Raw genomic sequence first — 27187 nt, 5'->3', positions numbered from 1 at the left:
GTTGTTTGTTAAAGATATGAAGGGAGAGTAACTCAGATGATTCTAATAACATAATTATATTGAGATAGGACTAAGGGAGAATTTTGGTGTTTGCAAAGAAATTATTTTTAAGTTCTCTTTTTTTTCCTGTAGAAAGACGTCGTGTCTCTACTGAGAGCACTCATGATGATAATGCCTCTGATAATGCCGAAGAAAACATGGTAAGGCATTATTTCCTTTATCAAACAATATACAGTATAAAAATGCTTCTTTAAAAGGGTAATCGAAGTTCTGACTGATTCACATATCATCACGCAAGACTTTTATACAGAAAAAAAAAACCAGCAAGGAGGGGTTGGAGGATAATATAGCACGAAAAATATAATTAGACTTTTCCCAATGTCTATAATTAAACAGGCTCTACTTGCTTAAATACATGGTTGTTCTTCTTGTCTCCTATTGCTATTTGTAGAGAAGATCTCCAATGGCATTGTGCATATGAGGGTGAGCCAATGTACTTATTCTTATGATAGAAGCATGAAACATGGGATTGTATACAAGTGGAAAGAAACACAACTATAATTCACTTGCAAATTATAGTTTGATTGTATACTTCCTTTTTACTGCATTCCTTTTATTATTTACGTGTTCCATTAATCAGAATATAAATAAGGGCTAGGAGTGTGATAAACTTGTTTTTCCCACTGTTAAAAACCCTGAAACAGCTAGTAGGGAGATTAAAATTAACTGATAAGACTCAGACTTATTTTGTAATGGTCTCATGGATTTTTAATTACAGATGCAAGCAATAGACTAAAGCTTCTTACCGCCCACCCCAAAACACTACTATCATTAAATATTTAAGATATAAATGGTTATTCTGACTTGAACAACAGACATTTAGAGTCTATTTTTCTCGGTTCTAGTGTCTTTCAGGAAGAGTACAGGAAATGAGAGAAGACCTTGACAACTCATGACAAGCACCGTTAATATCCATTGACTTCATATCCCCTTTCTGCACTGCAATTCTAGGCAATGGCCTGTCAGACCAGACAGTTCTACCACTGCAAAGACTTGTAACCATTTTCTAGTATCACATTTACTTTTCAAGACATAAGGATCATTCACTGACCCACTACCTGCATTGAGTATACATGCCCGGATGTTAAGGATTCCAATTTAACTTCGAAAAGAACTGTCTCATTCCTTTACATTCCCGTTCCAGTCAGCCCAGGAGGTTACAGTGAGCTCTCCGCTAAGAATCAGGAAGAAATGCATCACTAGGGGTTGATTCCCAATCTGATCAACTGATAATGGGTGAGAGAGCAGATAAGAGCAGAAGTCACCTTAGTGGAAAGGTTAAAAACCAGAGCCTGGAAACCAAGATGATTGGTTTGACAAGGTATTTTTGTCTAGTTTTATATGAATGGTTATATCAAGGTAACCAGCTCAATTTGGAATGAATCTTAGGGAGGCCAAAGAGTAAGACTGTCAGTATCTTTAAGATTGCTAGGAAAAAGGGCCCTATCAACATAAGAATCTCTGAAGTTAGGTTACACCTGACCACACGAGGCTTGCATAGTTGATTGACTAGCCATGAAGATAATTTGAACTCTTCTGGCTCAATTGGCATATTACTAGTCAGTCTTCTAATAAATTTAGATTTTCATATAAATTTTTAAGCAAGAAGAGAAAGGAGAGCTCAGCTCATCTAATCTGTTTCCCTTAATTTTAGTCATCAACTTACATAAAAGAAGCAGTCTACTCTTAATACTTGTGAACTTGTCACTATAACCAGGCTTTTGCGATCAAGGTTTTGACTCTATAAGAGAAAGCAAATTCCGAATTGTGGTGTAACTGCCACCTGGTCCAATTTTATCATATGACCTCAGTTTCACAATCCTATACCTTGTATGTAGTTAACTCTGTTTTTGCTACAATGTTGTGATGGGTTATCACAAATAGCAAAGTATTAAGAATTCCAGTCAGAATGATGATTATTAAAAAGTCAAGAAACAACAGATGCTGGCAAGGCTGTGGAGAAATAGGAATGCCTTTAAACTGTTGGTGGTAGTATAAATGAGTTAAACCATTGCGGAAGACTGTGTGGCAATTCCTCAAGGATCTAGAACCAGAAACACCATTTGACCCAGCAATCCCATTATTGGGTATATACCCAAAGGATTACAAATCATTCTACTATAAAGACACATGCACACGTATGTTTATTGCAGCACTATGCACAATAGCAAAGACCTGGAACCAACCCAAATGCCCATCAGTGATAGACTGGATAAAGAAAATGTGGTATAAACACCATGGAATATTATGTAGCCATAAAAAGGAATGAGATCATGTCCTTTGCAAGGACATGGATGAAGCTGGAAGCCATCATCAGCAAACTAACACAGGAACAGAAAACCAAACCACATGTTCTCACTCATAAGTGGGAGCTGAACAATGAGAACACATGGACACAGAGAAGGGAACATCACACACCAGGGCCTGTTGGGGGCTGGGGAGTGAGGGGAGAGAACCTAGAGGATGGGTCAATAGGTGCAGCAAACCACCATGGCACATGTATACTTATGTAACAAACCTGCACATTCTGCACATGTATCCCAAAACTTAAATTATTTTTTTAAAAAAGTAACTTACGTATCTTAAAAAAAATCCATTGTGAAGAAAAACTCAATTGAGATAATATTTAAGTGTCTACCATCTCTGCTTCCCCCTAACCTTGGTTCCTTTTAAAAATTATGTCCTAGTGAAAGAATATGATACTTAAAACTGGATGCATCCCCAAGCTGAAGTTTGACTTTACTATGTGCCTGGGGTGTGCAGAAACAATAGCATCCTGACTTCAAGATTGGTAATATGACAACAGCAAATTTCTAAGAAAAGGTTTGGGATATAGAGATGTTTCCTGAATATAAACACTGGCTTATTAAAGGATAATTCCAAACTTATTTTTTACTGAAGTTTTTAAAAATTACCATTTCAGGAAAAAAAAAAAAACCTAGAAAAGTTCCACGTTAAATGTTTTGTGTTTTCTCATTGGGTTGTGACCAATAGTAAGAAGGAGCGACTGCTTTGGATACAGCCTGACACACATCCCTGCTAGTTCACTCTGTGGCTGTGCATCCCCCTCCACCAACCACAAAACTCAAATTTGGTTCGCCTTGCTTAAAATGGTACCCTAATTTTTCAAGAGGATTCACTTTGATCTGTCTGAGCCAACCCTGGCAATTGCAGTCCTCTTGCCACTAGACTGGTTCAGCATAAGAAGGTAAAGAAATCTGTTCCGTAGGATATAAGGAAAAATACTCCAAAGGTCTGTTTCTGGGAAGGTGTTTCTCCATTTTAAAAAGAGGTTATTGTATGAGGAGAAAATGCTCAGGACTGCTAAAGTCCTCTTACAATGACAAGAGATTCAGACAAGAATGAACCTGGATCCTCTGATACCACTGAGTCCCTGAATTAATTAATCTTCAAGCTACCCATATGAGTCAGGGTTGGATCAGGGAGGCAGAACCGGAGAATGACAGAATAAAGATTTATTATAGAGCTTCAACCTTACACAATTGTGGGTGCTGGTGGAGAAGTCTATGCCAGGCTGCTCCCTCTGCATCTGGTCCTGGGCCTGAAGTCACTGTAGGTCGGCTGTGCATGCAGCGAGGATGAAGGGAAGTCCATAAGAACAAACAGAACCCATTTCTGCCTCACGGCCACCACTGCAATGCTGTGGATGATCTCAGGAAAAGCTGGTGCTGGTTGCCATGGAGCTGCACACACACCTGGCCAGGACTCTGCAAAACTGGAGGAGGAGGCTGGCAGGACCTGGAAGAGCTCTGGGTCCAAGGAGCTGTCTCTGGTCCCTTCTAGCTCCCCTTTTTGGCCTGGAGTCATATTTTCAAGCTGTCACAATGCTTCGGTCTGTACACTGACCTTATGAGCGTAAAATAGCTGATTTTTGCTTATCAAATTAATGCAAAATTCTTTATGACCTACTCCAATCCAGAACCACGAGAGAGACGAATTCCGGACATGTTCCTCCAGCTGAGCTAAATTGGCACTGCAGAAATCCAGCGTATCACCTGTCACCGAATGTCTTGTGTGGGGTTACCTCCATGTTTAAAGTGTGTACCAGCATATAGCCTACATGTGTGTTGATTAGGAGAGTTTTGCCTACATGTTCAAATTGCCTAACTATGGCTATATTTATATCACAATGCTGAGGAGATTTTATGACTTTCATTCCACCACTGCCGGCTCACAATATACGTTCATAGATGTAGGGGTGAATCAAGCCAAAGTTGCCTAACTTCAGTAAAAACCATTCACCAACATGCCCTAGTCCCCATGGAGCGTGATTGGTCTAAGGACATCTATGAGTCCTACCCATTAAGAGGAAATATGGACAAAGGATTAAGTATTTATTCATTTTTTAAACATCAGAATCAAAAAGGTTCTTCCATTTATTTAATCTGTCATGTGAAACATTACAAGGTATTTTATTTGCATTTGAGGATCAAAAAATCCCCATTAACTGTGGAAGCAATGACATTCCCTTTAATTATCTTCTAATTGCCTTGTTTATATGGTGTGAAAAGCAATTTAAACATGTTTTTAAAAAATGTTTCCAACGCAAGCTAAGTTTTTGGCCATGAAACAGCACCTTCCTTGTACTTCTCCAGCTGTTGTCCTTTCAAAGCAGGGGATACTATTCTTTTTGAACCTGAAAAACAGAATGTCAGTGTGTTCTGTGAATTTCCTGTGATTTTCACCAGTGGAACACATGCCCAGAACCAAGCTGAGTCCTTTCCAGAGGTAAGCAGGCCTTAGCCAATTCTTCATTAACTTCAAAGGGAGGCAGGGAATTGAGACAATTATCTGCATTATAGAAAGCAGACCCGGGTAATTCACCCCAAGGGCATGCTCGGTCACTCTCAATTTTCTGCCTGCCTTGTCTTGCCAGTGAAGGCAGCGCCCTCTCTAGCCAACCCCATGAGGAGAAAGATTCTGCAGCCACATCACCAATTTGCTCCCCAGCCCTGACACAGAATTCTTTCAGCAAACCTTTTCCTTGTGTGTATGACAGTTGAGGGCTTTTTTTTGGCTTTTCTTCTGTGAAGGGGAAACAATTAGTCATTGCACTGCCGAGGAAGGTTTTCCTATTCCTCTCTAGCCTCTCAAAAGCAATTTCTGCTTTACTCACTGTGTTCTTTGTTGAAAAGAACTGTGACAAAGTCGAACGCATGGCATCTGTTTTGGAGGCCCTTCGACCTCCTGCAGCTGAATGCAATTGCAGCACATGGGAAGCACCTCCCTAAACAAGTCATTACATGGGGTTGCTGGCGGGCTCTGCAGAGAAGACCCTAAATCCAGTGCCACAACACTTCTCAAATTGGGGCCAGAGTTCAAACCTCTTAATTGGCCCTCTCGCATAGGACTTATCTTTGAGGCAGCTATTACTGAGACATCAGTAAAAAATTTCTGGAGTCTCTCAATGATTCATATGTCTTATATTTATATCTAAGTATCTTCAATATAACCAACTCTTAGGCTCTCCTTCAAAAGAGATGCTTTTGACCTCCCTTAAGGTTGTATTTATGCATATTATTGGCAACCCTATCAACTTACCTTGCAGGGTTACTAGTAATTCAGTTTGGGCCTGGAAAAATTTGTATAAAATAATCAGGAGTCCATGGAACAAAGATGATTTTAAAAAGCACAGATGGATCGGCTCAAAATTTGGAGTGCACTCTTTCCATAGTAGACACATACGTGACTTTGTACCACGTCAATATGGAGTTGAAGAGGGAAGATGTTTAAGATTGAGGCAGTGAAGGAAAACAAATGAAAGAGTCTTGCTTTGTAGTTCTCTGCTTTATATTCCTGATTCTGCCCGAAAACACAGAGAAATTGGGCTAGTGATGCACCATGTTTAAAAAGAAAATGAAATGATGGTGCCTATGTATGCCAGAAGCTACGCTCAGTGATTCCAGGCAATCTATTAGCTAATATCGCATGATCCAATCTCCTCTGATTCCTTTCTCCTAAAGCCAGACCTCATTTAAAAACTGTGTGTTCCTGGGAAAATTTTAATAAGGAAGCCGAGACTACCTGACCCTACCAAACATTCAGTACATTGTTCTTTGTCACTCTACCAGTAAAATCAGGGCAATGGCCTCTACCATTAGATTAGAAGAATCATTTCATGGACCAAAGAGATATAAAAAGATCCTTTCTCTGTGTTTTCAGGCAGAATCAGGAATATAAAGCAGAGAACTACAAAGCAAGACTCTTGCATTTGTTTTTCTTCACTGCCTCAATCTTAAATATCTTCCCCCTTCGACTCTATGTTGACATTGTACAAAGTCACGTATGTATCTACTACGGAAAGAGTTCACTCCGAATTTTGAGCCGATGCATCTGTGCTTTTTAAAATCCTCTTCTTTCCATGGACTCCCGACTACTTTACACAAATGAATCCAGGTCCTAGATCTCAGATCCTGCAAGTTAACATGGAAGCATTTGAAAAGTATAAATACAATGTGCATGCCACTCAAATGCTTAGCATTTCATCTACCTGGACAAGTATAATTTAGTAAACATGGGAAGACTTTATTGGAACCCTTTGTTCTTATCTTTTAAAAGCTTTTAAAGAGAAAAACAAATTTCTTGTTATACTGGTCCATGCAATGACATCAGCCCTAAACAAACATGATTGAAGAGTTAGAACAGAGTTGAATATCTGCCGTACCTTTTTCCCAAACTCCCTTGCTTTAATCTTGAGTTTATTGACTTGAGATTCTGCCACCTCTGCCCTTTCCTTCACTTCATTCAACTCATGTTGCTGCTTCTTATACTTGGAAAGGTATTGATTGGCTTGTGCTTCCTATAAAAATAATAAAAAAAGAAATTTCCATGCCTATATAGTCAGGTTTTTTTTTTTTCTGCTCTGACATGAAAAAGTTGAATAATGTGAAAAGAATCTAAACTTCTGAGTATTGAATGGGATATTGTATTTTGGTATGATATATTAGGATTCAGACTTTCTAGCAGGTATAAGATCCATTTTTTAATAACTTTTGTTCCCTGGAAATTCAGAACCTAGTTGGCACTTTTCATCAACTGGATGCAGTAGAGCTCTCGCAGACTGAAAATGTGCTGGAATAACCACAGTTGTCTGTTTTGTCCTGAGTTTAACATCCTATTCTACCCCTGAGTAGAGGGGGCTTGTCTTTAAAATTATATGGGTCAACAGGTAATTATTAGACCTTGAGCTAGAACAGGTAGTATTTTAGGCCAAATCATTGAAATAATCAAAACCCTCAAGAGTTAATATTAGGGATAAATCAATATATATGGCACTTACCAGTTACATTCCCTGTAGTTATAGATACTGACCCAGGGATGGCAAGTACATTTCAATTTATGGTGGTTTTGTCCACAACCATATCCAGGATCATCAAGAACAAATACTGTGAACCATGTTTATGTTTACCCTAGGTTTGGGGATGAGGGAGACCCCAGGGTGACTACCTTGCCCAAAACCGGCCTTCCCTACATGACACTCTGCTTTTACCTAGCTCATTTCTTGTTGTGCACCTGTTTGGGTGAAACCACAAAGGTAAAGGAGAGAGCTCTGGCTTCCTGGAGGGAAAAGCCACACACATGTTTGCCATGGGTGAGAATTCTAACTTGAGAAAAAAAACCGAGAATGAGCAGACTCTAAGCTGAGCTGGCCCTCTCTGACAAGCTGCTTGCTGAGCTCAGGGCCACAGATCTCCCTTAATCAAAACAACACTGGGAAATCCAGGAGGCTGCAACTTCCCAAGGCACTCACCGCCACCTCGACTTGCTGCTTGTAATTGTGCACTTTTAGCTGAAGTTTATCCATCTGAATTTGCATCCTGCTCAGATTCTTCTTGTCTTCCTCTGCCTGCAATACATAGGCATGTATGGGAAGGTGATTTAGAGGATCCAGCAGTCTACAATGGGGTAGTCTCATGTGGGGAAATAAGGGTTAGGGAACTTTATTAAACATCATCTCAGAGTTGTAATTTTTAACAATGGGTTTAACTCACCCAAGTTCCAAGAAATTGATAAACAGAACTGTCAGCACTAATGGTCATTTATCCTGATCCACCAACCTTTGCTGAAATGGGAGTTAAACCCATTAGGTTCGGTTTGGGTCTGAATGTCTTTCCAGCTCAACCAAGCTATATCTGCCTGAAGCTATATTTGTATACTTAAAATTAGTAGTGAATTATCTACTGTTATATTTTACTTTAAGGTGGTGGTGGTGGGGGTGCATTCCAGATGACGAGCTAAATAAAAAGCTGTATCTTTATTCAGCAGGAATGAAGTGCATTATTATAAAAGCCACATATGCAAAAATGAAAACCAATTGCTCCCCAATCAAAACAACTATTCCCTGAACTTTCTAATTGACTCTTGGTTTTGAGTAATAAAACTATAGAAAAGATAAATTTTCTGGAATTCTGATGCAGACATCAGCAGAGATAGCAAGGAAGATTCTACAAGCTGTGGGAACCATGGTGTGCCTATTCTCATTGCCTCAATTACAATCCAGCCTCAGGCTGGAGAAAGGAAATCTGGTGGGATAATGTTTCTCAACTGTGCTCCACAGAGCCTTTGGTATTCCAGGGAGAGAGGAGGCTACAGGCAGTCAGGTAGATAGGGCTCTGCCTGCCCCCTCTTTCCTCATGTCCCTTTAACTGGAGTATTTCCACATTGGAGCTATTGAACTTTTCAAAGGAAGAAATACCTCAATTTGCTCTGGGTGGAGAAGCTGATTTAATCAAGAAAGATCTACTGCTGCTTAAAATTTTTTTTTCTGGCTCCATTTGACCTATTCCATCAAATATGAACTTTTTTGGCAGCTTTAATGTTCACCCTACTTACCTTCCATTCCCCCCACCACCACGAACCCATTCCAACCAGGTCACCCTGTTTCCGCAGAGCTCCCCTGCTTACTCTGTCCTCCTTAGGTTTAGCCAAGCTGTTCTCATCATCTGGAATGCACCCCCACACACACCACCACCACCTTAAAGTACCATATAAAAGTAGATATTAATTACTAATTTTAAGCATCAGGAGACAGGGATGAATATATATGAAAGAACCTAGTTGGGGAACTGAGACAAGTCTGGTTCAAATAAAATCCCTTCTTTGTTTTTATCTGCCTATCTCTCGACTTCTCAGGTTTATAAAATTCAAAAAATTTGTAGCATTATGCGCTTACAGTAAATTATAAAATCAACACAAGTTTAATTGCTAACAATCAGTTTACTGAGAGGAGAGTAAATTGGTGGTAAAGGAGGCCACACAGAAGAAAACTGAAAAAAGCTAGAAGTGGTTGCTGATGTTCTGATGTCCCTCCCACATGGGAAGGCAAAGCCACTGATGTTAGGCCTAGGTTCCCATCTTAGCTGTGGGGCATTGAGTAACTGGTGGCCATGGCTATGCACTTCCTAGATTTCCCATCAAGAAAAGAACTTGCCATTCAGCTGTAAGAAGTGCTGTTACCTGATAATCTCCAACTGCAGTGCCTTTGGGACCTGCCACAGCATTAGCATTGAGGCCATACACTTCCCAGGCAGCCCCCAGGCAATGGCTGGGCACAGTAAGTCACTAGTGTCTGGCCATTTCTGCCCAACATGGGAGTCCTTTCTGGGCTATCTTCGTGCTGGATGCTTGCCCAGAGCTGCACTACAGTCTGACACTCTTCCCATCCCCTCTTCCTCCCTCAGCCTCTCCTTTCACGTCTCTGCCCCATCCTGCTTGCTTGCATCTTCATCTTTCATAGATGTCACTTCTAATAGATCCTTTGTACATCTAACTCTATCCTGGCATTTGGTTCCTAAAGAACCCTCTCAACACAGCAACTTAACCAGATTGTATTTCCTTATCCCTAAAAATGATACTACATTCTTGACTAGATGTATAAGATTAAATAATATCTACACAGATTCCTAGATGTAGGAGGCAGTTGATGGTAGAACTGAGTAGGTGGGTGGAGAGTGAGGGGCAGAGGAACTATCTTGACCTTCTATAGCAACTACAAGTACCTAATCTTATGTTCTGCTTTATAGCACATTTTTCTAGGTGCTGGAGAGAGAAAATAGGACAAGTTTCCAAATGGTAGGGGGATATAAAGGAGAGGATAAATGCGGCATGGGGACCAGTCATAGAACTGCCATGGAGCGGGACCACACTTGACTCCTTTCTGGTAGCAGAATCTTCCCAGAGGACTTCTCCTAAGAAAATGATATTTGTGTCCCTTTCAAAATGACATTTTTAATTGCACCTAGGAATGGGCTATCACCAAACACCCTGCCTCCTTGTCCTGGTGGTTATTTTGATGATTGAAATGACTCAGCATTAACCTTGAACATTTCAAAATCAAGTACCAGGAAATGTGGAGTGTCCCCTAATGTCTTTTTAAACTTACAGGGTCTAGCCTAATAGATATTAGCTGATTTGATGGCAGAAAATAGGCCTATCTAAGCATTCTGTAGACACTTGGAAGAAATTAATAAATGCACCTCATTCTAGTACATGAGAAACACTAGGATTATTACAATGAAGAAACAAGGGTAAGGCACAATAGAACAAGAATGCATTCTTTGGGACAATGAAAACCAAAAAAATATGTAACTTTGGTTTTTTGTTCTATAATGAAGTTGTTTACAGAATAAAACAATAAGAATAATCAATAGGAAAATAAAAAGAAAAATCCAGACATTAAAGCAGCATTTCACACCATCAACATGGGTGGTTTCTCCACCCTCCTCAAAAGAAGAGTAGAATAGCAAACTTTTAAGTTCCCAAGGTGTTTACCTACTTAGCCATACATACCATGGGCCCACTTCTCAGTGGCTTTGATATACCTAGCATGGTCTAAAGAAGTGTCAGACTAACTCATCTTACAAAAGGAACCACTTAATAATAAAAGAGCTGTGCAAGTCACTCATTTCGTCTTAATTAGCCCAAGATGATGCTTCTGAAGTGCTGTGCTTTCTTATCTATCCTTCCTGCTGCAAGGGAAGAAGACTTTGACATCTTTAACAACTCAGCCTCAGGAACCAGAATCAGTACTAAGCAGATCTTGCATTGGCTTTGTCAAAGAAGCTGTAAAAATGGGTGCCTAAAACGAATTTGTCTTTGTATTGGAATAGCTATCATGTGCACTGTGAGAGAGCTGGAATAAGCTATCATGTGCAGTGTGAGAGAGCTGGAATAAGCTATCGTGCAGTGTGAGAGAGCTGGAATAAGCTATCATGTGCAGTGTGAGAGGGCTGGAAAGTGACTTATAACATCTGTGTTCAACAATGGAAATCACACATCTGCTGTGTGACAGGGGGATGCCAGACCCTAGAGGGGAGAACAATACAGTGCCTCTGCCATCAGAGAATCTATGTTGACTGCATTAGAAAGAAAAAGGAAGCAATGATTGAAAGTGAAAATGTAAATGATGATATTTTTACTTTAGAAATGCATTAGTTACTTGTAAGAAGTCTGCCCACCTCTTTTCAATTATTGCTTGAGACCAATGTTAGTCAACAGGTGAGATTCAGAAAGCTTCAGAGGTCTCTCTTTAGTATTTTGTTTCCACCTGGCACTAGCAACAGTGTCCTCAGTGGCCTTGAGTGTTTGTGCAACCAGAAAATAGGAGTGGAAATGCACCCCGCTCCAATTGAGTCAGCATCCCATGTAACCTGCCAGCTGGGTAGCCACCCCGAGCCTCTGCCATTAACTTCATTTACACATTGTTCTCACTCAGCCACTCACAGGAAGGCATCTTTATGAAAGCACTGCAAACACTATGTGTGAAAAAATCCAGATGGTATAAATAGCTTTTCACTTCTAATTGCAACTTGCCGCTCACATTTTGTTTCCTGAGAGCTCTGAAAAGACTGATCCAAACCACTAATAGCACAGGAGCTCTGGGAGGGTGAGTCAGTGTCTACTGCTGAAGGAGAACAAAGATGAAGAGAGAACTGCAGGAGTCCCAGAAGGCCATTTCAGGCTTGAAGGAGCACTTTTCTGCAGGGTAGCGCCCAACCAGCCAAACAGGGAATGGTTTGGTTTCCCAGAGTACCTGATAGGTCAGCTCTTTGATGCATCGCTCAAGTCTGCGGGCTCCCCTCTGGGCCTCTGCACTGCGACGGATTTCACCCTCCAGTTCACCTTCCAGTTCACGAACCTGCAACCAAAACGTGACCTCAGACCACATGCTGCCAGCAAGGCTGGCCTTCTATTTGCCAATTGGCACAATCATTTGAAAGACAGCAAAGTGTCAAGGGAACATGCACACACCATTTCTGGTAGTACTTAGACAGGACAGTGTCTCGGGAAAACTCTCTCGCCAAAAGTAAGATCTTTTATGGATTCATAAAAGAACTGTTTAGACTGAAATATGTGAAAGGTGAATTCACACAGATATGAGAAGCTTTTTTCTTGAATTGCAAAATCACACCCAAAGTGTATGTATGAATGTATATGTAAGTATAGAGAGTAAGCAATGTGTAGCCCACTTGAGGATTTTGTCAACATACTACCTAATCTTCAGCTGCTTTCTCTACATCCAGCTCTGACTCTCTAAAGAAATCAGACGCTGAGTTTATGTCACATGTATGTCACCCACAACCCTACAGTCCCGCTTTGTGGGAGAGCTATCACACAGACGAACTGCCTGCAGCCTTACAGAATTACACAAACGAGCTTAACATTCATTCAATGCAGGTGCCTACTACATACCACACCCCAGTGCTAGGATACAGCAGTGAACAAAACAGACAAAAATCTCTTCCCGGAATTAGCATACATTCTAATGAGGGGAAGCAGACAGACAAAACAAAGTAAAATGTAGGCTATGTTTGATGGGGACAAGTGCCACAGAGAGAAATAAGGCAGGAGAGGGACTAGGGAGTTGATGTTGGCTGCTCCCCCTGGCTGGGGTGCCCAGGTATCCTCTTTTTCCTGCTTTCTCCTTGAGGCCAATGCCAGTTTCTCCAAGAAGCCTTCCTGAGGACGGGAAGGCCAGTGCCATGAGGCATGAATGTGCCTAGCGCATCTGACCCCACCTCTTACTCCCCACTGGAGCCATTCTTCCCTCCTGTACCTCCTCAGAGAGGTGCAGTGTGAAGGGAGGGGAGCAAGTGTGCAACTTCCTTGTGGATGAAGCCCATTTAAAGCAATCTTCTGACACCTGTCATATAGGAACCTGACACACAGTTCTGTCTGTCGGGATGTGAGCTCTTACAGGCCCTTCTACTTTTTTTTAAGCACTCGTTAAGAATTTTGGGGGCAATTAAAGTGATTAAAACACCTTGGGGAAAAACTGCTCTACTAAAGCAAATCCTAGACATCATGTAATTCCACCTGTAAATACTATTGGATATCATTCTAACAGGTAATGATGGTACCATGGTTGTGTCTTTAAGAATTTAACCATAATTCCTTAGTATTATCTGATATTAAGGAGTTCATCGTTAGTCATTACTACTGAGTTATCACTGGTTCTAGGCCATAATAGTGAACAAACAGCAATTGAAAATAAAATCTGGAAATCTTAGAATTGAGTTGGAAAAAACAGTTTCGTGTATTTTTTAGGGGAAAAATGCATACTTTTAAATGTTATACCTATATGCCATTTCTCTTATACCAAAAATCTTGGTTCTTATATATGTCATTGGATAAACAATGGTCTTACTGCTAATAGCAATTAAATGTTGGTATTTTGAAGTTATAAATGTATGGTTTTAGCCATTCTCTTGTTATTTTGTCCTTATATTGAGGGATGTATGGACAAAACATTATGTTTAAAGGTCACTGAGAATAATTTTTACTTGTGTATGTTTAATGCCCCCAATTTAATATATCGTTAACTTCATTTGCTTCCACTGGTGGTAAAATTTTAGGGACTGCTGAGTTTTTTTCTTTGACTTAAATTTGTTTTTTTAATTATAAAGTATGCAAATGATTTATATGATTTTCCAATCAAAACAACTAAACAAGGCACATTATGAAGGTCCGACTGTCATCTCTGTGTTATCCTCTTATAGATAGTCATTTTTATTTTTCTGATTTATCCTGTTACCATTTCATTTTGAAAATACAAGCATATGTGTACACCCTCATATTCCCCCACTTTCTTGAACAAAAGGATATACGCTTTCCACATTGCCACATTGCCCTCACTGTATGACTGTATGGAGGTCCCCGAAATATACTTTGATATTCCATTGTATGGATATACCATAGATGTGCAAAGGTGATACCTTATTTTTCAGTGGCCCTTTTGAACAATCGAATCCTAGTTGAATATTCTTTCCATTCTTGTAGCATTTATTATATGCCTTGTCTGTAGTCATTAAAATGGATTCAATAATTTTACAAATCTTATTTTCAAGATGAGTTACTACTTGTTTTTAAGCTCCCTGAAGGCAGATACTACATCATTTCTATCAGTCCTTACTGTATCTTCTCTGAATCTTTCTTGATCATTGATTTTAGTTGTTTTCCCTCTCCTTTCTCTGGCTGTCAGAAAATGGGCATTCTCTGCAGAGGAAATAACAGGAACAAAGGCACAGAAGCAAGACTGCCAGGGGTGTGTTTGGAAACACCAGGTAGCCCTGGAGTGAGAGCCTGGAGCTGGTGAGGTGAGCAGGAAGGGCTGTATTGTTAATTAGCAGGAGGGAAGTCAGATTTCATCCAGTCCAAGGAAAGTCCTATGTGCTCACCCAAAGTCAAGCAAAGAATGAATGCATATATTGAGATCTGACACTCTTAAAGATCTGAAAGTGCTAAAAGCAAAAGTGATAAAGGATGTGTGTGTTGAGGGGCAGATCTGGTGTCACATTCCAGGACAAAGAGGTCTTGAATTGGGGACTGTCAAGCCCTCATGATTACCCAGACTCCTACCCTGGATTCTAGTTTCTGGATTTGTTTTCTACTCCCCATCAGGGCCGTCTGTTCAGCTTCAGCCAGCCTTTTCTGTAAGTCTGTAATTGTCTGCTCCATATTTTCTCTCGTCTTTTCCAAGTGGGCAATGGTATCTTGCTTCTTCTTCAGTTCTTCTGACAAGTTTGCTGCCTGGGGTGGGGGAGAGGGTGAAAAAGGGACTGAGCTAGTACAGCAGTAAATTGATCTTAACATTTTTACCCATGATCTTCAGTTCCTGGTCTGACTGGCTGCTGCACCTTGCCTCTTATATGTGATCGCTTCCCATGATAATCTCCCTAACCACTACCACCCTCGAGTTTGTTAACAGTAACGCAATAGAGACAGCAGTAGCTCAGGAAAGAACAGGGTAAGGAGTGGTGGAAACAGACCAAAGATGAAGAACCATATGAACATTATTATACAACACCTGTATTAAAAGAAAGATGACCAACTGAAGCAACGGCTTTTCATTGAATAAAGCACTGGGATAATTGATTATTGAATAAAGTAACTTGTTTCACATTAATGAACCAGGAAAGATATGGAGAAGTGCCTACAAAAATCTATTCACATCTCACTTCTATAATTCTGTGATTCACTACACAAACAAGTTTGGCTCCAGGAATTTGGCAGTAACAGATGCTCTCACTGCCAATAATCTGGCACGAAAAAGGTTAATTGTGAAGCCTGCTCTTGGCTTTGGCTATGTGTACGAGGGCTTGGTGTCTTGATGCAATCGTTAAGAACTGTTTTGAGAATCTCTAGGTGCATTTAATGTAAGAACATGGCCCTCACAGCCAAAGCTTTTCTGTCTATCAGGTTACCAACCATCTGCAGAATTTAAGTGTGAGACTTTCATGCAGATGGTGAGGGCAAAGCATGAATTACGTTCCGTGATGTGGGGTTGGGACTCAGAGTTAAACTGTGGGAGGTTTAGAGGGTGGGTCAGAGATGAGTTCACTTGTCAACACACTGTCAAGAAAATCTTATCAAGGCAAGATTAAGCAGAGAGCATCTTCATAATGTACGATTGCATAAATTTATCAAACAGGAGCAGCTATTTTTATTCCTTTCTACCTATGTGGATTTTCATAAATGTTACACATATTTGTTCCCTTGGCCATCAAACATCTTCAAGGTTTCACACATCTCGTTTTCATCAGAGATCAGAATACTTGCCTTGACACAAAATGGATGAGTGATAGGCATGGTTGCCCATTCTTAGAGGGGGCTGGATTCTACAATGATTAGGTGATTGGGATTTGGTGCAATGGTTTTGTTTAGTTCCCCAAGTGTTAAGTAACTTGAGCAAATACAGACACAAGCTCTTTACCTCCTTTGAATTTTAAAATGACTAATGTAAAATATAATCAAATGTCCTGTCTCCTAGTTTAGTGGGGGGATCTGCTTCCCTTCATGTGGAAGGATCAGGGCTGTTGCATGTGGTTGTGCATTTGATGGGCTGCACAAAAGCTCTTGATGGAGAAGGGGTGAGCAGAGACAGAAACCAAGCTGGAGTCCCACTCTGCAATGGGACCTTCAAAGCTGAATCTGCCACACACAAACCTCCCCCTCCACTAATATCTTTCTCCCAGTGGTACCTTCCGTTAACCATGCCCTCTGAGAGAAGTGCTGCATCTGCCCACAGGAGGTACCCAGAGGGTGGCCTTTTTTCAGTCCCTACAGAGGTTCACCAAGGTTGGCAGCCAACTCTGAGTTCAACATCATTTAGGAAAATCACTGCCATCAACAACTGGAAAATAAAGAAGGTATAGCAGCCCTGAAGCCCTTTTTTACCAACCTGATTTTGCTCTTCAAGCAGTAGTACAGGTTGTAAAAAAAAAAAAAAAAAAAGTGAATTAAGCACTCTTTCCAAATCATCATCATAAAACTGTTATAGACCCTAGGAAAAATAGCTTTTTGTAAGGAAACACAGAAAGAATTGTTTCTAGACACTAGATATATTGATTCACAAATGAAAAGTGGCTTAACCGAAACAAAAGAAGACTCCTGCTTTTATAAGGTTTTGCTTATAGCAATTCAACTGCTCCTTTTCATCACCAGGGTATGTTAGTGGGAGGAGCTAATTGGCCTAATTTTTCAAGATGAGAATAGGGAGGCAGAGAGGTCAGACTAACCTCCTCTTGGCTGTATGGGAAATCAATGGAATACTTTTTGGCTGCAGATGTGCCCCTGCCCCTTGGCCACTGTGCCACTGAACTCTGGGAGACAGGATTGAGTAGGTGGTCAATGGACCCACCTCAGTGGCTGCCTTCTTGGCCTTTTCTTCTGCATTTTGACACTCCTGCACCACCTCTTCAGCTTCTTTCTGCATCTGGGCAACATCAGCCTCCAGTTTCTTCTTCTGGCTAAGAAGGCTTGTGTTCTAAAGAAAAGCAGCATTCCTATTAGGCAAGTAAAAGCCAGCAATGTAAATGCAAGCTGGTCTGTTCAGGACATGCAATGGGAGTCAGCTCTGGCCAGAGCAAATTTTATTATAGTGAGCCATATTCCCTTAAGCTATGCTCCCAACCCCAAAAGGCTTTTGCCATCAAACTTGAATGGAAGGGATTTCACCCATTAAAAGTTCAGGACTAAAGAGATTGCAGCCTGAATCAGAAGGGAGGAATGGTATCTAGATAACCTACAAGCCGCAAACATGTGTTTGGTTTTCAGTGGGTTGAGGAAATGTTTCTCTGCCATTTGCTTTTGGATGTGGTAGAAACAAGTGTTCTAGAGCAGAAGTTGGGGTCAACTGCAGACATCTGAGGGGAAGAGGTTGGGGAATAAAAATTGTAACTCCCAGTATGCTGCTCCAGAAACAAAAAAAATCATTCCTCTTCTTTTTCTACTTCCCTTCTTATCTTACTTTACAGTGAGGAGGTGGGGAAAGTAGTTCAGAATAAGCCTCCTCCTCCAGCCCTTAGGTACTCTCATTACCACGGAGGATTCTTTGTATTCTATGGTTGGTGCTGCCCTAATTCTTTCCTTCCTGAGTTGTGACACTAGAGGTCAAATATCCTTTTGCTGCTATTTGGTCTGTGTTTGAAGCCCAGCTTTTCTGAGGGTGTGAAAACTCACAGTGTATATAAAAGGCATAGGCTTTCTATTTTTTTATTTCTCCTTTCACTTTATCCATTTCACATTCACTTGCCTCTGGCTAGTGCCTTTCTTAGTAGCACGATGAAGACTTGGAAATAGAAAGATATGCCAGGCCAGGTGTGGTGGTTCAGACCTGTAATCCCAGCACTTTGGGAGGCTGAGGGGGGTGAATCTCTTGAGCTCAGGAGTTTGAGACCAGCCTGGGCAACATGGCAAAATCCCATCTCTACCAAAACTTTTACCAATAATAGCTGGGTGTGGTAGCATACACCTATGGTCCCAGTTACTCGGGAGGCTGAGGTGAGAGGATTGCTTGAGCCTGGGAAGCGGAGGTTGCAGTGAGCTGAGATTACACCATTGCACTCCAACCTGAGTGACAGAGTGAGACTCCGTCTCAAAAAAGAAAAAAAAAAAAAAATAGAATGATATTCCAGCATCACTGGTTCTATCTACCCCACTTTCTCTATGGCATGAAGCATCTTTATCGAGACTGCCATCTTTTGTCCTTATGGAGAGCCAGGCCCTGGATACCTCCAAGATTTCCACTTCCATGGCCTGAGAGATGGGGTGGAAATAAGCTGTATTTTCCTGAAGTGTTTTTTGGATGCTCACAGCACAGACTCCATAGAAACTATTTCTTTGTAGAGGAAGGTACAAGTACAAATACCAATTTGTTTGTACATAGAATCATTTAAAATTTGCTAGGGAGATAAGGGCTTAAATCTTTGCAAACTGAATTACTCTTTAACTTGTTATTTTTATTTTTTTTAGGAGAAAGGGAGTTAGGGGGTGTTTTGCAGAAAGGTAATCTAGATTGTCACAGCTCAGGTTTGAAAAAGGCACTTGTAATCAGTCAAAGATAAGTTTAGCCTCATATGTTAGTCCTAGGCTAGAGATCTGGAAATGCAGCAGGTAGCTAAGAAGGCTCCCTAAAAGGTTCAATATGTTTTGCTTGATAATGTTCTAGTAACTGCAAGGTGCCCCAGCATGGTTTAGGTTGGGGAGAGGTCCTTGTGAATAATATAATATCACCTAGACCAGTGCTGGTCAAAAGGTAGTCTTTCTATGAGCAGTAGCACCTGAGAACGTGTTCACTTTCTAGGTCCCATTGCAGAGCTTCTGATTTAGTGGATCTGGGGTGAGATCTGAGAATTTACATTTTTTGTGTTAGGGATTCTTATATGTACACATCAAGTTTCAGAAACTCTGCCCTAGAGACCAGGTCTCCCCTGCCTAATTTTCTTCTTCCCCAAATCCTCTCCTCTCTATGCATGCTTTTTCTCTAACTGAGCCTCATCTCTCTCTAGGCTAGTGATTTTGCACCATATTGGATCCCACTGGTGCATTATTATGTATGATATGCATGGCAAATCATTTGTTACCAATAGCAATTAAGTATTATAGACCAGTGGTCCCCAACCCTTTTGGTTTCATGGAAGAAAATTTTTCCACAGACCAGGTAGGGGGGTTGGGTAGGGGAATGGTTTGGGGATGAAACTGTTCCACCTCAGATTATGAGGCATTAGATTCTCATAAGGAGCATGCAGCCTACATCTCTCACATGAGCAGTTCACACGAGCGTTTGCGCTCCTATGAGAATCTAGCGCTGCTGCTGACCTGACGGGAGGCAAAGCTCACTCCCCTGCAGCTCACCTCCTGCCATGCAGCCCAGTTCTTAACAGGCTCCAGACCTGTACTGGTCTGTGGCCCAGGGGCTGGGAAGCCTTGCTCTAGACAGTGGATGAGTTAATTTTTTAAAAGTCTATAGTCCATTTTATAAGAATACAACTCATTGTATTTAAACTTTCTTGAAGAAGAAAAAAAAAATGTTTGAGTTAGCCTGTTGGGAATTATCTATAACCTACAGACTATTTGTTCTATACCACATGGTACCCAGATGGGATTGTGTCATACACAGGGAAAAAAAAGTCAAACTGTAGGCACAAACTAATTGCAACATCTTTCAACAGGCACATTTCTGGTTCATACTTTCTTTTATCCAGTATTTTTCAGTAGGGGACAACTGGCATTCTGGAAGGCACAGTTCCTTGGGATATCACCTTGAAGGAGTTTTGGTATCTCTGGACCCTACTCACTCAATGCCAGTGGTATTGCCCAGTCACTGTGGCAACCAAAATGATCCCACAGATAGTTCTGAATGCCCCAGAGTGTAGCAGTTCTGCCCTTAGGTGCTTTAAACTGTCCTTCACAATAATCACCACAGTAAAACTTCCCAAAATGCAAATCTGATAACTTCACTCTTAGCTACTCAAAATTCTTCAGTGGATCTCCATGAGCTGCAAGACAAAATTCAAACTCCATCAGTCTCAGGCTCAGGGTCCCTGGTGACCTGGCCCTACCTATCTCAGCATGATTTCTGCTCCTTCTGGCTATCCACCCAATACTCTAGCATGTTAATTTCCCTTAGACTCATAAACTCCTTCCCCCCACACCCCATGCCTCTGCCCTTGACTTTTCTCTCCACCTGGCTGGCTTCTTAAATGTCCTTCATGACTCAGACGAAGCATACTGTGCATCTACCTAACTCTTGGATTGTCAAGGAAGGCCTTCTGTAGGGGTGTGCTTGCTCTATCATTATACTCTTAGCAGTGTACTACAATTGCTTAGTTCAATCTTCATTTTTTTAGGACAGTGGAGACATTCTGTGTCTATATCACCCATACCAGTCCAGGTTATGGGGGGGTGCCCTATAAACACTTATCACACAACCCATTTACTGTAGATGCTTGTCCTGGAAACTATGGCTTCTTCTGATTCTAGGAGAAGGAGAAGGATTTAAGAATTCTTGCTTCATGTCACTTACATAACCTTCCATTAGAAGCCAGCGTCTGGACAGCGTATCATATCTGTCAGCAGTCACTCAGAATTGTCACGGCTTTCCTGGCTCCAAGGCAGGAGCACTGTTTTTATTCTGGGACGCTGGGGAAGCACATGGCTTAGAGAGAGCAGGAGAACCAGGAGCAGGAGTGGTTCTGGAACATTAGGGGATGCTCATCCCTCCCTCCCCAGCATCCTGGCTGTGGATGCTCTGACAATCCATTCTTCTGGCATAAGGCTTATTGTTATGGGTTGAATTTTGTCTCTCTCACACACACACACACACAAAGATATGTTGAAGTCCTAACCCCCAATTTATCAGAACGTGACCTTATTTGGAAATAGGGTCTTATTTTGTTTAGAAGGAAACTAGAAAAAAGGGAAGCAGTGGGGTAAACGAGCTAAAATGAGGTCATTAGGGTAGAACTTAATCAAATATGACTGGTACTCCTATAAAAAGTAGCAATTTAGACAGCAACAGACCCTCACAGGGGGAAGATGCTGTTAAGACACAGGGAGAACACCATGTGAAGGCAGAAGGTTGGAGTGATGAATCCATAAGCCAAGGAATGGCAAAGATTGCCAGTAAGCCACCAGAAGCTAGGAAGGGGCAAGGAAGTATTTCCCTACAGAGTTCAGAGGGAGCATGGTCCAGGTGACACTTTGATTGCAGGTTTTCAACCTCCAGGAATGCGAGAAAATAAACTTCCGTTGCTTTACGCCACCCTGTTTATGGTACTTTGTTATGGCAGCCTGAAGGAAATAACATACTTGGGAATAAATGAAGAGTATGACTGTGGCTCTGCTGCACAGCCTGTCCCTGTGCTTCACAGGCACATCCAAGATTTAACAGGGCGACTGTGCATGGTCCAAGGCTGCAACTGCATGGTCCAAGTGTGGGAACCACTGCCTTCAACCAACTGGCCCAGCTAATACGGAGAGTATATGGGCCCCACCTGGGTATAGAAAAGACTGATTCTTTCTGTTGCTTCCAGGAGCTCTTCTTCTGACAGCCTGCGGCCACGCTCTGTCTGCTCTTGCAAGGACCTTAGATCCTCTAGTTCAGACTGAAGAAGAGAGTTGCGCCGCTCAGCCACAGCCACCTGCTCCTTCAGATCACTGTTCACTTGTGTGCTGTCATCCAGCTGCATCTGAAGGTCCTGTGAGAGAAAAGATGGGCCTGGAGTACAGATCCCTCTGAGTTCAACATAGACTATGCACCTATGTATGCATGCTCTGACCATAGTTCTACGTATTTAGACATAAGCATGCTCCTTCTCTCTGGAAAGATTGTATTTGTTGTCCTCATCTTTATTGCTGAACACAACAATCTGTTGCTTAGTTTGCTTCCATAAGCAGAAACATTTTCCACCCCTCCCTACCCCATCTTACAGTTTTAAAATACCTTGATTTGAATCTGAAGCTGGCCCAGGGACTTGGTTGCCTCTGACACCTGCCGGTTGGCACAGCTAAGCTGGAGTTCCATCTCATTGAGGTCCTCTTCCATCTTCTTCTTCAGCCGGGTAGCCTCAATTCTGCTCTTAGCTTCAGAATCCAGACTAGACTGCATGGAGTCAATGGTACACTGCTGTTTCCTCCTAATTTGAAATAACAGTTGGAGTGGGGGAAATGATACATCCAGATTAATCAAATTCACCTGCTATGTTTAAAACAGTACAAGAAATAGAAAAAATAAACTAAAATCCAAGAAAAATGTTAAGTAACTAACAAAATGAGTCTAAGGGCTTTTATTTTAAAAACAGAGAGAATGAGAAGTTAGGTTAGTGAGTATATGTCCACCATAATGGACTAAGCAAGGTTTCCAGACCAACTTCCCTGAAGAATCCTGGAAAATACAAGAAGCTTTTCAAGGTTCCTGTGAGGCAGCTTTAGTCTCATCTGATATCCCATAAAGGATGATCTAGGGCAAGCACCTGGGTTTCCTGTGGTGGCTAAGGATGAAGGAAGGATGCTCTTTCAGACAGCCATAATATTTCAACTACTTTCAATGGTGAAAAATATCTGAACAAGGCAGGAAAAAGCCACTCAGGTTGGAACAACTCCTGAGATGCAGCAACACTGCTACAGTAGCCTGGAGACATAACTCTCCCAGAATAAAATGGTTATCTTTCTCTAGGAGTTTGAGAGTGCACCCAAGGATTGGCTGACAAAACCAATTGTGTGATACTGAATTACTTTAACACTTTAAATTCCTTCCTAAGAACAAAAACTAGAACTAAAAACGTGTTTGCAAAGTGACAGAAAACAATAGCTACGTGTTTAGGAAGGCCATAAAAAAATAAAAAATTGAGAGAATCCATGGGAATTTTTATTTCCCAAACTGTTTGTAGTTAGTTTGGAACCATGTGACTAGATTCTGGTAAATGCACTGTGGGCAGTAATGAAGTTTACCATTCCAGGGCTGGCCCCTAGAAATGTTCACTTGTGAGTTCCCGCAATCTCCCTTCCCCCTTTCTGCCAAACTTGATGGCCACATACAGAAGATCATGGAATCACAAGATGGAAAGAACCTGGGTCTTTCAATGACTTTGAATGTTATTGACCCACTCTTCATCCTACCTCACAATGGCCTCAAACATAGGCAAAAATAAACTTCTATTTGTTTTAAGTCACCAAGATTTGGTGAATGTTAGGACAGTTTAACTACTATAATAGACACATGCCCTGTTAAGCTCAATTCAGGAAACAGGGACCTGGTGCTGGACAGATAATAGAGAACAGAGAAGGCAAAAGCCTTTCTATTCTTCTTTCTCATAGAACCTATCTGCACAAATTAGATTAGATCAGAATTCGATTCCATGTTGAATTGTCATCAAGTCAGTGTCCTAACCTCTGTGAGGTCGATCAAGAAAGCATACAGGCCGAGCGCAGTGGCTCATACCTGTAATCCCAGCGCTTTGTGAGGCTGAGGTGGGCAGATCACCTGAGGTCAGGAATTCGAGACCAGCCTGGCCAACATGGTGAAATCCCGTCTCTACTAAAAATACAAACATTAGCCGGGCGTGGCAGAATGCATCTGTAGTCCCAGCTATTTGGGAGGCTGAGGCAGGAGAATCACTTGAACCCAGAAGACAGATGTTGCAGTGAGCCAAGTTCATACCTCTGCACTCCAGCCTGGGCAACAAAGCAAGACTCTTGTCTCAAAAAAAGAAAAAAAGGCATACGACCTACAGGGGGAAGAGAGGGGTCAGAGCTTGAAATTGGTTGACAGGTGGAGGTGCTACTTTTCATGACCCCCATTCTGCCCATTGGTGAGGGAGGCCTTAGAAGCAATTATGGAAATGTATAGAAAATAACTCTGTCTGACTCCAGAGTCCAATGTGAGCACCTGTCTTCTGCCTGTCCTTAGGCTCTGGGCTTTTGTTCAGCTTCCGGATCAGAATCCTACAGGGATCCCAGTAGGTAAAGTTAATATGGACTTTTAGGGACTGCATTATGTCCCCCCCAAAATTCATATGTTCTTACTTTACCCCCAAGACTTAAGAATATGACTCTATTTGGAGATAGGGCCTTTAAAGATGTAATTAAGATTAAATGAGGCTGTTAGGATGGGGCCCTAATCCAATGGGACTAGTTATAAGAAGAGACACAGGGGCCGGGCGCGGTGGCTCAAGCCTGTAATCCCAGCACTTTGGGAGGCCGAGACGGGTGGATCACGAGGTCAGGAGATCGAGACCATCCTGGCTAACACGGTGAAACCCCGTCTCTACTAAAAATACAAAAACTAGCTGGGCGAGGTGGCGGGCGCCTGTAGTCCCAGCTACTCGGGAGGCTGAGGCAGGAGAATGGCGTAAACCCGGGAGGCGGAGCTTGCAGTGAGCTGAGATCCGGCCACTGCACTCTAGTCCGGGAGACAGAGCGAGACTCCGCCTCAAAAAAAAAAAAAAAAAAAGAAGAGACACAGGGATGCATGTACACAGAGGAAAGAACAGATGAGGATGCAGTGAAAATGTGACCATCTGCAAGCCAAGGAAGGGCATTGGGAGAGAAACCAAACCTGCTAACACTTTGATCTTGAACCTTTAGTCTCCAGAGCTGTAAGGAAATACATTTCTGCTGTTGAAGCCACCCATGTGTGCATTTTGTGATGACACCTGTAGTAAACCAGGACAGGGATGCTCACACTCCACATCACCAAAAGCTGTCAAACACTTATCTGTCCTACACTGGGAAACTCTCATTTTTGCCACAGTTGACACTCCTTACACAGGAACACTGAAGCATCCTTAGCCTGGTGTCAAAATCCTCTGTACAGAAATACATTCTACTTAAGCAGGCAAACTGCATGTTTTAAACTGCACTTTTCCCACCGTTGTTTATGAAACTTCATGAGTGCCTGCAGACAAGTAAAAAGTGAGATGGTTTAAGAGGCATGAGTATAATACAGTCCTGGAGAATGGCTGCTAAACAATCAACACATTTCATACAGAGTCAAGAAATCTTTAAAATGAAAACTCCCTCAAGTACATTCTTTAAGAAAAATGATGCATTCAAGACCAAGGGCAATATAGGAAGAAGTACCTTCTTTTTCCTAAAATGTGAAATACAATTTAAAAAACCAAATGCAAGGAAAAATCGAGATGATAGAACTTTGAAGAGCTAATGATTTTAAATCATTAGTTCAGCATTTAAATCACTGACAATGCAATAGGTCATTTATTTTCCTTATGATATTTCTAATCTATGTCAAAGAAATAAGGGATTTTTTTCTTAATCCAAATACATATGAGCCAGCTTTAAAATAATTAACAAATTATTTTGCTATCATGTCTGAGTTTGAGATTCTAATTTTCAAAGACATTCGAAAATATTTTACTTAGAAGTGGGAAAAGATTTGAGCATATTCTGGCAGAGAGTCACTCAGACAATAAAAGAAACCAAGTCAGATGGTATATATAAATTAAGACCACGTGGCAAAGTTTGACATGACTGAGATCAGAGGAGTGGACTTTACAGAAGGAACATTACTATGTACCTGGGGCTCTAGACCAGGGGTGGGAAAACTATGGGCTGTGGGCCAAAATCCCACCATGCCCATTTATTTCCTATTGTCTATGGCTGTTTTCAACCTACAACTACAGTGCGAAGTAACTGCCACATCTCTGTGGCAAACGAAACATGTAGCTAGCAAAGCAGAAAATATTTAACATCTGACCCTTCAGAGAAAAAGCTTGCTTAGCCTTTCAATCAGTGATCAACCAAAACAAACAAATGAAGTATGATAGAATAAGGAATTTCAGTGCCTCATTCTCAAAAACACCTCTCTGGGTGTATCTGGGAGAGCAGAATACAGCTCAGAAAGCCCATGGCTGTGGACCAGTGTGATGACTCTCACATTTCAACATTTCCTCCAATCAGAGAATTACCTGAAGATGCAGGATGCACCTGACCAACCTGTTGTCAGCTCAGTCTTGGGCCATGCAGTGGGCCTTCAAGCTGGCCTCGTTTCCTCTGTCTAATAAGATGGGAAGATCAAAGCCAGCTACCAGCTCTTCTTCTCCTTCCATCAGTGACTGCACCATCACCTCCCTACCTCAACCTATGCCAACTATAACATTATTTATTTATTATAGAAATAAATAGAATACCCTATCATCCAAAAGTGTCTACGAAAGCCTGACTAGAATATGACGCAGTGTCTGGTGAACATTAAGCACTCCAACATCTGTTGAACAAGTGAAACATATCACACACATACCAGCTGCTTGTACTTTTCACCATCAACAGGCATCCAGGCTGGGCTCATTCAGAATCAGGCCTCACCAGAGTGGAAGACATGGCTTGGCAGCAGAGCATGAGTTGAATGAGTTACCCAGTTTGCTGCACTATGAAGGTTTTGCCTTTGCCTGCGGGTCACTTTCTCTTGCTTTTTGGTCCCTTTAACTTACTCACCAGGTCCTGTCTTCCTGGGAACCTTCTGTTTCTGTGGAGTTAATGATGGGTTATATGGGCATATGACCTTGAACCTGATCTTGCCCTCAGGCAATATTTTCCTTGTTCTATAACTTCCCTGGCTTATCCTTGATTGCTTGGAATCTTGTACTTGGCTTATTTTGTTTTTCCTGGCATTCCATTCAGTTTCCTTAAGATGCCCTGGTAGCCCCAAAGTCAAACTATCAGATTAAACCAAGGCATTTTGGTACAATCTATGCTCCGAGCAGAAAGGGTCTGGGCTGGTATTTGTGATATTTTGTAAAATAAGCTCATCTTTTCTTTCTGGATATACCTATTATAGTTATTATGAATCATTAACTAAAATGTATGAATA

The 27187-nt window shown here is 41.5% G+C and overlaps 2 protein-coding genes across 2 annotated transcripts in view; one reads left to right on the top strand and one right to left on the bottom strand.

The window, feature by feature from the left end:
• Positions 1 to 2161, top strand: part of HHLA2 (HERV-H LTR-associating 2) — a 103936-nt gene extending 101775 nt beyond the window's left edge. Inside the window, exons 12-13 of the mRNA XM_033211363.1 lie at positions 133 to 200; positions 906 to 2161. Coding sequence (XP_033067254.1) covers positions 133 to 200; positions 906 to 956 — 119 coding nt within the window. The 3' untranslated portion in view covers positions 957 to 2161. The remainder of the gene's footprint in view (positions 1 to 132; positions 201 to 905) is intronic.
• A 4325-nt stretch (positions 2162 to 6486) lies between these two features.
• MYH15 (myosin heavy chain 15) overlaps positions 6487 to 27187 on the bottom strand; it is a 130481-nt gene continuing 109780 nt past the window's right edge. The window contains 7 exon segments of the mRNA XM_033201821.1: positions 6487 to 6880; positions 7832 to 7927; positions 12113 to 12217; positions 14938 to 15108; positions 17219 to 17344; positions 21855 to 22058; positions 22304 to 22496. Of these exon segments, the coding sequence (XP_033057712.1) occupies positions 6626 to 6880; positions 7832 to 7927; positions 12113 to 12217; positions 14938 to 15108; positions 17219 to 17344; positions 21855 to 22058; positions 22304 to 22496 (1150 nt within the window). The 3' untranslated portion in view covers positions 6487 to 6625.

Source organism: Trachypithecus francoisi, unplaced genomic scaffold (assembly GCF_009764315.1).
Source record: "Trachypithecus francoisi isolate TF-2019V2 unplaced genomic scaffold, Tfra_2.0 Lachesis_group0, whole genome shotgun sequence".
NCBI lineage: Eukaryota > Metazoa > Chordata > Mammalia > Primates > Cercopithecidae > Trachypithecus > Trachypithecus francoisi.
Note: the sequence above shows the minus strand (reverse complement) of the source record. Positions and strands in the feature narration are given on the sequence as shown.